This window comes from Poromitra crassiceps, assembly GCF_964638095.1.
Source record: "Poromitra crassiceps genome assembly, chromosome: 18".
NCBI classification, from domain to species: domain Eukaryota; kingdom Metazoa; phylum Chordata; class Actinopteri; order Beryciformes; family Melamphaidae; genus Poromitra; species Poromitra crassiceps.
The window spans coordinates 9,475,342-9,490,902 of record NC_139636.1 but is presented as its reverse complement, the minus strand read 5'-3'; the positions used below and the strand labels follow the sequence as shown (position 1 = coordinate 9,490,902).

The 15,561-nt window shown below is 45.7% G+C and overlaps 1 protein-coding gene across 1 annotated transcript in view; it reads right to left on the bottom strand.

Annotated features, from left to right (window-relative positions):
- The window catches only part of LOC310792915 (cadherin-13-like), a gene marked incomplete at both ends in the record, with an annotated part of 254,334 nt that overhangs the window by 172,622 nt on the left and 66,151 nt on the right, over positions 1-15,561 (bottom strand). The window contains one exon of the mRNA XM_083654682.1: positions 12,792-12,936. Coding sequence (XP_083510808.1) covers positions 12,792-12,936 — 145 coding nt within the window. The remainder of the gene's footprint in view (positions 1-12,791; positions 12,937-15,561) is intronic.

Here is a 15,561-nt window from a genome sequence, read left to right as displayed (position 1 = left end):
CCTTCACCACTACCATCTAGCTACAGTATGAGCCTTCACCACTACCAACTAGCTACAGTATGAGCCTTCACCACTACCATCTAGCTACAGTATGAGCCTTCACCACTACCATCTAGCTACAGTATGAGCCTTCACCACTACCATCTAGCTACAGTATGAGCCTTCACCACTACCATCTAGCTACAGTATGAGCCTTCACCACTACCATCTAGCTACAGTATGAGCCTTCACCACTACCATCTAGCTACAGTATGAGCCTTCACCACTACCATCTAGCTACAGTATGAGCCTTCACCACTACCAACTAGCTACAGTATGAACCTTCACCACTACCAACTAGCTACAGTATGAGCCTTCACCACCACCATCTAGCTACAGTATGAGCCTTCACCACTACCATCTAGCTACAGTATGAGCCTTCACCACTACCATCTAGCTACAGTATGAGCCTTCACCACTACCATCTAGCTACAGTATGAGCCTTCACCACTACCATCTAGCTACAGTATGAGCCTTCAAACGCTTTCGATTGTTTCCATCCAGTCCGCACAAAAACAAAACCCACACACTCACATAAGCCTCTTCTAAACATGAAGTCTGGATCATGCCCGGCTAGCCAGAGCAGGATATTTTCCAGTTTTACCGTTCTAGACATAAGGAGTCTGTGTTTAGAAACAGCTGGAAATGGTCCGTATTCTCTCTGCCAGTGGGCGGGGGGAGGGGGTGCGGTAGCGTGTATCGATAACAAGAAATGTGATATGGAAACAGCTTTAGCGAATCTGTAACCAAACTCCATTAAAAAAACATGCAGTTTTAACGGAGGATCCATTCCGACCATTCAGGCAATAACGAGGGGTGGCAATGTGCCAAAAATGAGTGCTTGCCTTTGTTACATAAAGCCGCCCAGTCAAAATAGTGGTCGCACTGTCGTCAATCACTGTGGGTGATTTATTTTACAAGTGGCATTCAAGTCATATCTGACTAGTTTTCAATTTATTTCTCCACACAAAAGTTAGGCTAGGCATATGTCTCGATATAGGCTGTCAGTCAGTCAGCTCCTCTCATGACATAACCAAATAGGCTCCTCTCCGCAGCTGTGTTAGTTTGGACGCTCACAGTCACACAACACTGGCTGCCTCAAATGGCTGCCTCACACAATACTTGGCTGCATCCAACTCGAGAAAACTTTTCAGACCCTCCTGGAGACAATCTTTCTCAAAAGAGACTAACGTTAGCGACAAATCTGGAGACTTTTTCTGACATGGGAATGATGGGATTAACATTACCAGCAAGCAGGTAAAAGCAGGTAATGACGATAGTAAGTAAGTTAGCAAAGTACAGTGAGAGCGCAGCTGAAGCACATGGCTATATATTAATATGGATGTTAACGTCCATATTAATTAGCCATGTGCTTGCGCGATGACATCGTGTATTGGCGATGTCAAAGGGTGGCGATTGACGATCTGACTGAGGTCAAGATCGCGCAACTCTAGTAGGCTATCATCTCCCTTGTTGCATTTTTAAACTGGCAGATGGGGGACAAAGAAACGATTCAACTTTTAGTTGTTTACTCACCTAATTTGGCTCTCTTCCAAATAATCCAGCCACGTAACTGACGCTACGTCCACTCATGAAAATAATGATCACTGGGACATTAATCATGGTTTGTAAAGTTCCACCACCCGCCCACTCAGACATAACAGCTACATGATCCGGATCATGAGCTGCCAGTGTTAAACAACAGCCGCTTTTCCTATAATGCGGATCCTATACTAGGGGTTGAGATGGTTATGATCCGCACTCGCGGGAGTGTGCATAAGCCGGCTAATTGTTTTTTAACATGCAGGCCAACCGGCTAGGAGCTGGTTATAATCCGGATTCCACTGCATGTTAAGAAGTGGCTTTACAGTCAACAATGAAACGCTTGATCCCTCATTCAGTCTGGAGATGGTGGGCTAGATTAGTGTGGCATACTGGATTTCCACTCAGACCTTATTGACTGCTAGACTGGCATATGTACAGTATGCCTTCATCCAAACACTCCCAAAAATCGCCATCTGCCACATTCACGGGAGTCCAAGGAAATACATTATAAAGTGATTATAAAGCGATTTAGAGTATGATCGATATCAATGGCAATCTGTCTCTAGTCCTTTGGAATGCACATGGATACAATATGCAAAACAAAAACAGCCAAAGTGATGGAAGCTATGCCAAAACGTGGAGCTGAAACTCCAAATAACAACAGTGGAGTTGGTGTAGTGTGTGTGTGTGTGTGTGTGTGTGTGTGTGTGTGTGTGTGTGTGTGTGGGTGGGTGGGGGTGGGGGTTCTTTTGTACCCGTTTATCACGTTCCTACTCTTCAGCTTTCCTCGGGCAGATTTCTCCAGAAGTCCCTTGAAGTCATTCCTGTGTGACTCAGCATTCTAAATACTTGTTGGCTGTCAGGTCAGAAGCTGCTGAGGTCTTTTGCTCTGCATTATTCAGGTTGTGTCATGAGGCTCTGAGTGGGAAAGTAGAGGATACAGAGTTCAGCAGGTCCTTGTCCATTCTCATTCCGAACTTGTCTCGGAGCCCCGCTTTGGCAAATGCCTTTTGGCGACCTCCTTAATAGCGTTTTATGGAACGTGGGCACGGGCGGGGCGGAGGGCCCACCCCCGTGTCCCCGGTCTCCCATGGAGACCCTACACCTAACCACACCCACCCAATGCCTAAACCTAAAGACCACCTACCCAATACCTAAACCTAATCCCCCCTCCCCCTCCCGGGTAGTACTACCGTCCCCTGGGCGATACACTACTTCCCAACTCATTGTGGATGATGAGCCCTTGACCTTTCCCTGACCCTACAGTTGCGGAGTATGGTCAATACTTTAGCCTACAGTAGTAAACCAGCCCGTCACGTGAACTCATATTTCATTTGGTTCTGCGTGACGGTCTGGCCCCAAAGCCAGTGGGGGGGTTTAGCAGAAGCGGAAGAGCGGAAGAGCCAATCAGCGACTGTGCTGTGATTGACAGTGCAAATTGGCCAATCAGGAACGCTACTAGCACTGCACTAACAAAACAATAATGGCCGCCTCCTTGCCTGATCGTCTCGAGGAGTAATGTCAGCGTTTGTCTAGTTTAAACAGCCATAAAGTGCAGATATTGCAGAAATAGACTCAATAACAACAATTAAACAAGTACAGGAGTATCGCCGCAACCGCAGAGTTTCTCGGCTTTTGTTTTTGCCATTCTCCCGAGTGGATTTGGGTTTGACTGTATTCGACCCTGATTGGCTGAAGGAGTTGTCTGTCAAGGCAACTACGCCCACCCATTATCCCACCCCTGCTAAAGACTGGGTGAAGAGTTGGGGCCAGACCGCCTCGCAGAACCAAATGAAATGTGAGTTCACGTGACGGGCTGGTTTACCAGGCTAATACTATACAGGCTGGTTTACCAGGCTAATACTATACAGGCTGGTTTACAGCGGTTCCCAACCTTTTCCAACTCAGGGCCCACTTGAAAATCTCAAAACTGTTCACGGCCTCCGACCCCATAAAAAATATGGAGGCCAAATAATGCGTTCTCAGAGCACTTTTTATGTTCCACATTAACACAGCATCTGAAACACGTTGCAGCATTTTCAGTGTTACAGTTTTCAAGCAACTGTCCATCAGCATTTCTTTTAACAGTGTAATGATTTGGCGGCCCACTTGCTATACCTCCGCGGACCACCAGAGGGTCATGGCCCACAGGTTCGGAATCACTGCTGTAGCTGAGTAGCCTCGCTCCAGACCTTTGAAGCCACACCCACTCGTGGGCTCTTCTTGGTTTGGCATCGCCATGTGCAAACTATTTCTCCGGTTGAAAATCCAATCACGGGCGCTGAATGGCTAACGCTGTTGTCAGTCATGCACAACAGAAACAGACACAGCTGTGGCCAAAGCAGATTGCCTGAAGCAGATAGCAGTTTAACACACAGCCTACTGCGCCGTAGCTACTAACGTTAAGCAGCCAAAGTCGGCCGACTTTCTACTTTTCGTTTTAATGAACGTCTTATTAGTTACCGCAGTGTACGATAAGACGTTCGTTAAAACTTTGGCCGCTTAACGTTTGTAGCTAGCTAGAGTGGAGAAGTTGGCTAGCATTAGCTAGCTACATTAGCTAGCTAATTAACCCTAACCCTAACCCTTAGCTTGTGCTTGTGACTGGTACAGGTGGGCCAGAGGAGTTGTATGAAACACGTCTCCTAGCAAAGGCTATACGGACCAAACAAAAATGAGGACTTGGAGAAGTCAGCAAGTAAGTTGGACTAACATTAGAAGTTCTGAAAATGTGTGCCTTCGTTACTTATTCCAGCTAAACGGTATCGGTTGTTCATATTGCCTATGAAAGATAGCTGTGCTTGGCTAATGTTAGCATCAGCGAGCGCTAACATTAGCGCTTCACAACCGCAGTACAACCGATGCTGGAATGAGACACATATTTTCAGAACTTACCACTTCAGTCCTACATCCTCGCTCACTTCGAAGACATCTCATCTTTTATTGCGGTCCTGAATCCATGATTCCATGAGACTGGTGTGTTAGCCAGGGAGCCCAGAGAGATTCAACTCCAGCAGGCAGAGCAAGACTGCTGCGGCTACCCTGCCGTGCCGGCCGGTTGCCTCGGGAAGAGCCTGGTGACGCGGGGTTAGGTTGCCGTGGACACCTTGGTCTCTAGTGATTGGTTAGGCAAGACCGAAGCCCGCCCTTTCATAGAAATGCTTTGAATTGACTGTAATCTCACACCAGAAGAGGAAATTAGTTTATGAGCTGACGATGAAGTCTGAATATCAGGCTAGTAGCTGAGTTACTCCGTGCATGAAAACAGTCAGTGACTAGCTCCCTAGTTACAACAAGAGTTGATATAGAAACCAAAAAAGGCTAATGGCTAAAGAAGAAGAAGAAGAAGAAGAAGAAGAAGAAGAAGAAGAAGAAGAAGAAGAAGAAGAAGAAGAAGAAGAAGAAGAAGAAGAAGTGTTACCAGCAGTAGCATATTTTGTCTTTATATGATTATTCTGTTTATGCATTCATAATGGGCTTAAAAAGCTATTATAATGGCAGTAAAGAGGCGCTATGTGCAACAGTCATTATTTGTGGTGAAAACACTAAGGGAGAACAAGTCTGAATCAAAGATGTAATAAAATGGCTTGCTTTAATGCTTTAATGTGTATTTCATTTGATTGATAGTTATATATAGGAGGAGACAAAAAAATTGTTGTGGCAAAATACTATGTATGATCTGTACCTGTCAATAATAATCATGAATCAAATATCCTGGGTGCACTGGAGCTGCCGTCTAAACCAATTAGTGTCTAAGCCTAACGGGAATCCTTTCAGATGCAGAAATCACCTCTAGTGCTCAAAACCATGAACGCATTCATGGAGGCAATTAGAAGGTTCTCTCTGGTGTGTCTAGAACATAAATACTGTGCCGTGTTTCCTCATGGGACTAAACAATCTGATGCATTACTTGATAAATGAATGCAGAAAAAGCAATTTTTATAAAGCTTCAGGGAAATATGATTCTGACAGCATTCTATTTTTATCAAGCCTTATAGTTTTTCCCCTCTTCCCGTCGCTAAACCATTTTTCAAGCTGTCAGAGAGAAAATAAAAATGAATGAAGAAAAGACAAGAGATATATCCAAATCCCTCATCCTCACTTTTCACATGGCTACACCCATCTCAATACACTGTCCTTCCACTGTACACTCAGTGCAGTTCTCTCTCAAACACATTTCTCCGCCTGCTGTCAACTTCCCATTGATTTCTGTCTACAGTTCCATTACACAACACTAACGTTCATTATGAAACATGAATGTCTTTGATATGTGCTATGATGTTGGAGACTTGACAGTTCCATTATGGTTGCTAGTTTGCTCATTGACTTTGTTTGTGTTTTGACGAGAGCGCTGGGCGCATGATCTCCACTCCCCTCAGCGATGACAGCAGCGTGTAATTCCCTGCTGATGGATACATCTCTGTGTGAACTCTGTCATCTCTGCTTGTCTGACCATCCTGGATCAATACTCACACAAAGAGGCCATTTACACCTGGCACTAACATGCGTTTTCTGTGATCAGATTGCAATCGGATAGTGCTTGACCACATTAGCCTGATTTGCATTTACACCCGGTGTTAGCATGCGTTTTGGGTGATCAGATTGCAATCAGTCATGGGTCAATCTGGGTTAGAAGAGAGAATCTTGGTTCCCAGATTGATAAAAGGCTAGCTTTACATTAAAAAAAACAAAAAAAAACAGTCTAAGCCGAAAAGACGCACCTAATTCAGAGTGTAACAGAACACAAACAAACCCTTTAGTTGGTTGAACCATGGAAGTATAAAGAGAACTGAATAAGGTGAAAGATGGCGGCTCATTCACTCCAATGAAAGCTGCTCACCCATCACATGTGCCGAAAAAAGTTTATTCTACTGCTGCTGCTGATTGATTCTGCACAGTGATGAGAGAGAGAGAGAGAGAGAGAGAGTGAGAGAGAGAGAGAGAGAGAGAGAGTGAGAGAGTGAGAGAGAGTGAGAGAGAGTGAGAGAGAGAGATAGACTATTTAGCTTTGGAATGATGCAGGGAACCACATAAACCCACATGGGAGCAAAATAATTTACTCCAAACCAAAGAAATGTATTGAAATAAAGTCCTATTGGCATATATTCAGATCAAATCACTATTGAAAATAAAGGCCATTTAGAATGCTTTTTTCCCGCCCCTCGGCGGGGTAATGGCTATGGCTATGGTAATTCAGAAGATGATAGCTCAGTTAAGAAGGCTCAGGAAAATCCATGGTGCCTTACTGGGGAACAGAGCACAGAGGCATATCAATGAGTTTCTCACTGGATTGAAGCCTGCATTTCTTATCACCTGGCCATGAGAACTCTTTATCCCATTGCATTCACATCAAAGTGTCAGATAGCCCTTTCAACCACTGATCCTTCATCATACAATCTCCAATTTAAAATATTTTCCCTGGCACATCAGATAATAACTAGAAATAACTCATTGTATGCCTCTGCAAACATTTACAAGTGAGCAGTCTACAACTCTACATCCATGTCTGTCCAGACTCATACAAGCCCACAAATACCTTGACGCCCACAGCGCAGTGGTGTGGCCATTCAGCCTTATGGCACTTTAGGCAATGTTTGTACCTCAACAACACGGCGAATCGTTTTCAACATGGAAAATAACCGCACCCCTCAAACCCCCGACTCTCTATGACCTTCCTGTCCCTTGCTACAGCCCATTTTCCCTAGCTCCGCCCCTTCCCTCACCACACCCCCTTCCCCTACCCACTCAAGTTCAAGTTCAAGTTCAAGTTTATTCATATGTCCCAGAAGGGCACTTTGGGTTGCAGCAGAGCATAAACATAAAACAGTCATAAAATCACACAAAACTCGAGATAAAAACATGAAAACAAAGTGCAGACACAAATAGACCATAAAAACAAAAAATGGAGACACAATAGACCACAACATAGTGCAAAGTAGCAGTTCAAAAGTGCCAGTGTAGTTTAAAGTGCATTAGAGGCCATGGGCGATAAGTGCAAATGCAAGGCAGTCTAAGAAGGACACTTAGCCACACAGCGCTACATATTACAGAAAAAAAATGCTACAATATTACTATTGTATAGGAGAACATAAAATAAGTAAAAACATCAAAATAGATGTTACATTATATTCTCTTAAGTAGCATTTAAAGCTCGAATCGAAGCAGGCACAAAGGAATTCCTATATCTGTTTTTCTTAACGAAGGGAGCACGAAGATGAAGGCCAGATGGAAGCAGCTCATATTCAGAGCTCAGCGGATGGGCATTGTCTGAGCAGATCCCCCTATCCACCCCTCTCACCAGAAGTTAGAGGAAAATAATTGTTTTTGCAGACAGACCTGTTACTGCGCTGAACCAACTGGTGTTCATGTACAGTATGTAGACAGAGAGCAGAGCAGCCCCATCTCTTCTCTCTCCCTTCACAGCAGGAGGCCGGCCCTTAATTGCTTGTGATATAAACACAAATGAGTCTGGAATAAACGATGAGTAACATCTTAATTTATAGCCCATCATGTCCAATTACACAAGATCTATGTCCAGAATGCTCAACTGATCTAGTCTGCCTGATGTGGGCAGAGGAAAGATAACCATCAATTACCAATAACACCACATTCTCAACACAGTCATTTTCCACACGCACACCATTTTCTTCCTGAATGTTATTGTTACGATATTAGATTGTACAATTTGCTCTGTGCCAATCAATCAACGAAGGTTGATTGATTGATTTAATTTATTTGGATATAAAAGACAGCAAAATCGAAGGGATGTACATGTAAAAGTGCGGACACTTATTTCCAACATGGCCCCTGGTCTTAAGAACAGGACATACAGTAACACATTTCATCAAATGAACATTACAGAACAATCAGGTTCTGTAAGGTGGAGTAGTAAACTGCGAGGGAGGACAGGGCTTGCGTGGAGACTCAGGCTCTGGCTGTGTTTGTTATCAGTGTGCAAAGAAATGTCAGAGCACTGTGACATTCTCCCCTACAGCTTCCCCTGCTGCCACTACCAGGCCACTGCTGTGTGACACACACACCACGCTGGTAGAGCTGGCACACATGCACATGCGCACGGCCGCACGCGCACGCGCGCACGCACACACACACACACACACACGTGTTCACTTAAGGCCGTTTCACACCGGTGCGGATCTCCGTGTGAATAATCGGCATGGTGATTCGCTTTTTTTTTTTTTTTTTTCAATTCGTTATTCGTATATATATATATATATATATATATATACTGTATATATATATATATATATATACTGTATATATATATATATATATATATATATATATATATATATATAGAGTTTATTTTATCGAACTCACAGTCCCGTGGGAAGATCGAGTTGAGGAGGCTTATGAGCGCAAGAAAGCTAGGTATGCTGAAATGGCAGCAGAGGTAGAGCAGCGAGGTTGGAGGGCTCGAGTGCGGCCTGTAGAGGTGGGCTGCCGTGGTTTTGTGGCAAAGTCCGTTATTGCCTTACTAACTGAGTTGGGCATTCGGGGACGGAGCCTGAAACTTGCGGTTAGCAACATGTCTCAGGCAGCAGAACGAGCAAGTGAATGGCTGTGGATAAGGAGGAAACATGCTAGCTGGGGAGCTGGCTAAGGTCAGATTGATTGTTTGTTGTTGGTCATGATTAACGGTCCGCATCAACAGGGCTGAATCATTGACGGTGGTGGTGTAGTTAGGGATTGTTTGTTGTTGGTCATGATTAACGGTCCGCATCAACAGGGCTGAATCATTGACGGTGGTGGTGTAGTTAGGGATTGTTTGTTGTTGGTCATGATTAACGGTCCGCATCAACAGGGCTGAATCATTGACAGTGGTGGTGTAGTTAGGGATTGTTTGTTGTTGGTCATGATTAACGGTCCGCATCAACAGGGCTGAATCATTGACAGTGGTGGTGTAGTCAGGAATGTCATACCGAACCGACCTGGATAGCTAGGCTTAGATAGTGAGGTAATATGCAGTTGTGCGGTGGTAGCATGGAGGGGGGTGTTTCCAGGACGCTGGATTACACCGTTAAGCCTTCTTGAGGTGTCGTGGGCCTAACTTAACGAAACGTCGGTGAAGGAAGGTGCCCACTTGAAAACCCCAATGACATGCTTCATACTGCTGTTGGCTAGGGTAGGTAACTGGTGATTTGTGTCTTGTTTATTAGTTTGTTAGCCTGTTAGCTTGTTTTATTCTGGATTGGGCTTCTAAATGTGTTTTTCCTCGGATTTTGGCACAAGGGATAGTAACATCTTGTCCTGTGTATTAATTAATCATATATATACATACATACAGTACGTACATACATACGCATGCACGCACGCGAGCACGCATGCACGCGCGCACAATTTGACTGTAAAGTCAAATTGTGCGATGTGTGATGGAAATCATTCCAGCCGTGCAGGCCCAGAATGTGCTTTTAGTTTGACCTACATTAGTTTAACAACATTCCTCTATGGGAGTGTTGTCAGCCTGTTATCTTGTTTGTATACCCGGCGACGATGTTCTGCCGCTGACCTAATATACCATCACATGAGCAATACCAGTATTAGCATTAGCATTTGCAATTCATGACGCAAGGTTAGCATGAAGCTTGCTGCTGAAGACGTCTCCACGGGGAGCCATGCTGTATAACAACCTGCTGCAGGCCAAAACATGCCCATTAACTGCAGGTCCGTGTGCCCACAGACACATGCGTGTGCCCACAGACACATGCGTGTGCCCACTGACTGCAGGTCCGTGTGCCCACAGACACATGCGTGTGCCCACAGACACATGCGTGTGCCCACAGACACATGCGTGTGCCCACAGACACATGCGTGTGCCCACAGACACATGCATGTGCCCCACCACTGTACACAAATGCCCGCCTGCTTGCCAGGGTTTTCCCTGCATAGAAGAATTTCAGAGCATCATTTGAGAGAAATTCTAAGTTAAAGTCGCACATTTGTATGTTGAGATGACTCAGTGTGAAACTTGGGCTGCTTTAAAAACACATTGTTCCATGAGTTAAATCTTTATATGGAGCGAGCATGCTTACTGTGTGCAGTCACGCTCCAAAGGCTCAATCAGCCAGGGAAAACACTGGGGCGCTAGGTCGCTATTCAAATCTATATGGGGCAGGCACGTTCAAGAACAAAAGGCAGGCAGGCAGGAGATTGGATGAACCATCTGTCTGTCTAGCACGTCTAGCACGGGCTGGCTTCTTGCTGTCGTCACACCTACTGTAAAGCCCGCCCATAGCTGCCTGATAGGACACTGATTGGTGCGAACCCCTGGTGGTTCAGATTCAAACCAATAGATTTGGAGCGCGCGAATCCAGCTCTGCCTCGCAAGGTTAACACACACACAGACTCACAAGGATACCAGCCAATGCTGCCGTGGCTGGTACAAAATGAAAGAATACAGACTTCTTACTAGCACATCATTTCTAAGGCAAATACACAAATAATCACACATGGACACACAAACAATACAACTTGTGTAAAGGCGACAACAACCAACAACATAGTTTAATTTGTGTGAGATAGAAAGAGTCAAATGGGCTGCAAACACATATCGATACCCGCTGTGGCTCTGTGTTGTTTCATTTATTTACGCTCCACGCATAAAGATTAAAGAGGTAACCGTAACGTGCAAGCCGGAGATAGCGGAGAACAACCACTGTGCAACAAAGGCAAACTGAGGGAATATGAGCGGTTAAGAAGCTGCTGGAGCAGAAATATCCAGTAACAAAAACACAGGCAGAAAAGGAGTCATTTTGAAAGAGCTGACCACCAGACGTTAGCCTGGTGGGCACAAAGGCTGAGCTGGAAAAAGGACTGAAAGACACTTTGGCACAAAGCAACAGGAGTGATGGTGTGGTATTTCAGACCCACTGTTTCAGAACCATGAGGCACCGCGGGCTGCTGTGAAGAACTCATTTAGTCCAAAGCCAATGTGCCATGTTTCTCCTTCGCAAAAGCTGTCTTTGTGTCTGTGAGAAGAAGCCCGGAGACATCATGTAGGAGAGGAGAGCTGCTAGGAGTCGTGCTGCAAAGAGGAGATGTACAGTAATACAGTGTCCCAATCCACACCCACACACACCCAGGCTCACCCTCAGTGTGTGTCTGTCTCACTGACTGTCTCATTCCTTTACACCACAGAGGGAGGCCAGTATTATATGTTATGCACTGTCTCTGAAGAAGCACATGATTCCTCAAGTTGTGAGAGCGTAAAAGCTTAAGAGCATCAGATAGAGAGCTCAAAAAGACTATTTGCCTTTCTCTGCTTTTATTAGAGAAGGCTTGTTCAATGTCTGTGGCCCACCCTACTAGACTATTTCATGCCTAATACCTTCTTAAAGGGACAGTTCGGATTTTTTTTTACGTGGAGTTGTACTATGAGGTACTTGCTGACATTCAGTGTACTACATGCAGTAGAATGCAGCCGGTGTGGTCGTAGTTTGGAGTAATGGAGAATGGCCACATCAGGCAATGAGAGCTGTTTGCTGAGTGTGGACAGGGTCACGACACGGCACATCCTTTTCTGTCACAATTCTTCTGGGGCAGTGGTGGCCCAATGGTTACAGAAGCAAGCTTGTGACCGGAAGGTCGTCGGTTCAATCCCCGGGCCCGGCCCGGCCCGATAAATCTGGGTGGGGAAAGTGAAAAGGCAGCGCTTTCCCCTCCCTCATTACCACCACCGAGGTGCCCTTGAGCAAGGCCCTTAACCCCAACCGCTCCAGTGGAGCTGCTCAGTGGCCAGCAGATCAGACTGTGGTTGTACTGGTCAGCTTCCAGGTGTGAATGTGTGAATGTGAACAGGGCGCTCCTGAAAAAGAGAGCATTGCTCTCAGTGAGACTCCCCCTGTATAAATAAAGGTAAAAAAAAAAAGAAGTGCAATCCCAATGTGCTATTGACTTTATCGATGCAATTACTCACACACCAGCCAGCTCACAAACCAGCCAGCTCACAAACCAGCCAGCTCACAAACCAGCCAGCTCACAAACCAGCCAGCTCACAAACCAGCCAGCTCACAAACCAGCCAGCTCAAACCCCTGAATGCAGATGCCATCAATGCAAAGATGCCTAGCTTCAGATCAGTGGATGTCTGACAGGATGTCACAGTTTGCAACACTGCTGTCCAATTACAGTACATTCACCAAAAGCTCACTTCTCGGCTCTGTAGTTCCAGCCCTAGAACAGCGCCACCTACCTGTAGGAGATCCCTCGAGCACCTCTCCCGAGTAGCGCGTCTCTTTGAAGATGGGCCGGTTGTCGTTCTGGTCGATGACGATGACCACTAATATGGCTGGTCCTTCAACCAGGTTCCCACCCAGGTCTGTGGTTGAAACTTCCAGCTGTGTGGACAGAAGAGAGAAAGGAGTCTATTGTCAACAACATGCTGTTTCAGGAGATTCTTCAATTATAGGGTTTAGACAAGGTATTCCCCAAGTCATTTTAGAACCAGTCACTTTATTTATCATGCCAAACAGAAAGCATGTTATTGTGATAGGCTGGCCCTAATCTGTTCTGTTCTGCTCCAAACACAAGACTCTAATGAAAAGATGACCACAGTTAAAACTGAACATTATCTTCCTACAAACTGTCCACTGTCTTTTCATCTCCTCTCCTCCACACACACAAACACAAACACACACACACACACACACACACACACACACACACACACACACACACACACACACACACACACACACACACACACACACACACACACACACACACACACACACACACACACACACACACACACAGCAGTGGCAGAGAGAACAGAGCTTTCAACATCTGACGGACTGAACACAGTGGCAACTATTCTGTTGCAAGTGTCCTTTTGTTGCCAGCGGTTGACAATGACCCTGGAATACAGTGAGAGAAGCACTTGGTCCTGAAATGCTGGAGGAGCAAGACAGTGAAGCTGAGCTCCTACTGTGTCGGATAGAGGGAGAGGGACAATGAGAGAGAACATTAACTCCTGGATGCAAACTGCTCCACTCGAAGCACCTTAACAGACAAGTACCAATTGATTTAACAGTCCAATACCAATTGGTGTACAGTATATATGCAATCTGACCATGTAATCACTCAACCTCAAACATCTACACTGTGTAGAAATATCTTCATGTGAAAGAACAACTTCTCACTTTATTTGTATTATTTGTGCAGGGTTACGTCTGTACTAACTCCCCCCTCCTTCCTTTACCATATTATCTCCTTTCTTCCTTCAGCAGGCCTAACGTTTCTTCCCCATGCTTACCAACTCACATGCTTATCTTTTGTCTGTAGTGAAATAGATCCCTTTACAGCGGCTTCACCTAAAATAAAATAAATAAATAAGCAAACAAACAAACAGATCAACCCTTTCAGCTGAACCTGTTAATCTTCCTTATTGGATTTATCTCATCCTCTCCTCCACCGCGGCCCCTCCACAGACCTGCATCACATATTCATGCTCTCTCTCAGTTCACCTGGGGCAACGTGGCAGCTTAGCAGAGTACAGCTGAGAGATGCACAGTGTCCACACGGCAGTCCTTTGACATAAACAAACAGCTATTCATCTGAGGAGGAACAACCCTGGCCTGTTTAGATCAACCCAGCAAGACACCCACCATGGCTCTCTCTCTCTGCCCAGCAAGAGACCCACCATGGCTCTCTCTCTGCCCAGCAAGAGACCCACCATGGCTCTCTCTCTCTGCCCAGCAAGAGACCCACCATGGCTCTCTCTCTGCCCAGCAAGAGACCCACCATGGCTCTCTCTCTCTGCCCAGCAAGAGACCCACCATGGCTCTCTCTCTCTGCCCAGCAAGAGACCCACCATGGCTCTCTCTCTCTGCCCAGCAAGAGACCCACCATGGCTCTCTCTCTCTCTGCCTGTTTAGATCAACCCAGCAAGACACCCACCATGGCTCTCTCTCTGCCTGTTTAGATCAACCCAGCAAGACACCCTCCATGGCTCTCTCTCTCTCTGCCCCGCAGGCACTTAAGGTCTCATTATGCTTTCCACATCAGCGAGGAACGCGAGTGTCCGCGCGGAAAAGTGACGTCAAATCAGCAGACACGCCCCTCCGCAAGGCTCCGTGCGGACGGTTTTCGAGCGGCCGTGCGCACGCCGAAATTTGTAACTACGCGGACGCGGACGGGCGGACAAAGTGGAGTTTTCAAGACTCGCGCTCAATTCCGCCTGCAGAAACCCACACAGAGTATACAAGCTCCACACGTTTCCTCGTCGGATTCCGTGTCTCTCATTTCCGTGCGGCCGGCCAAAGCGTCAAGAATAATCCAGGCTTTAGAGGCACTCTACTCTACCTATCTAAAGCCTGGAACACATCGACCCAACTTCAAAGGACTAGCGACAACGAAGGCAGACTGTTGTGTTGCCTTTTTCGGAGCCAAAGAGTTGCAGTTGAACACACCGAAATTACTACAACCAACAGTCAACTAGCACGTAGTTGTGTAGTGTGTGTAGTGTGTGTAGTGTGTAGTGTGTGTAGTGTGTGGTGTGTGTAGTGTGCGTAGTGTGTGTAGTGTGTAGTGTGTGTAGTGTGTGGTGTGTGTAGTGTGTGTAGTGTGTAGTGTGTGTAGTGTGTGTAGTGTGTGGTGTGTGTAGTGTGCGTAGTGTGTAGTGTGTGTAGTGTGCGAAGGATAGGTCAAAAGCAGAGGACACAATTTACCCACAGGGATAATAAAGTATACAAATAAAAAACAGCATCGTAGAGGCAATCTTCCCAGCGATGACGTCCTTTGTTTACTGTAAGTATATAAATATATATAATAGTATATCATATTTTTATAAAAGTAGCCTATATATTATATAATAGCCCTGTCTTGATGCTAAAATGCTACATGTAGCCCCTTTATGCACGATGAGGGAATACAAGGAGCAGGATAATAAACAGACCTGCTGTGACTGAAGTACCTGCGTGTGACTGCCAGTGAACAAGCCCATAATGAGGTTTGGATGCTGC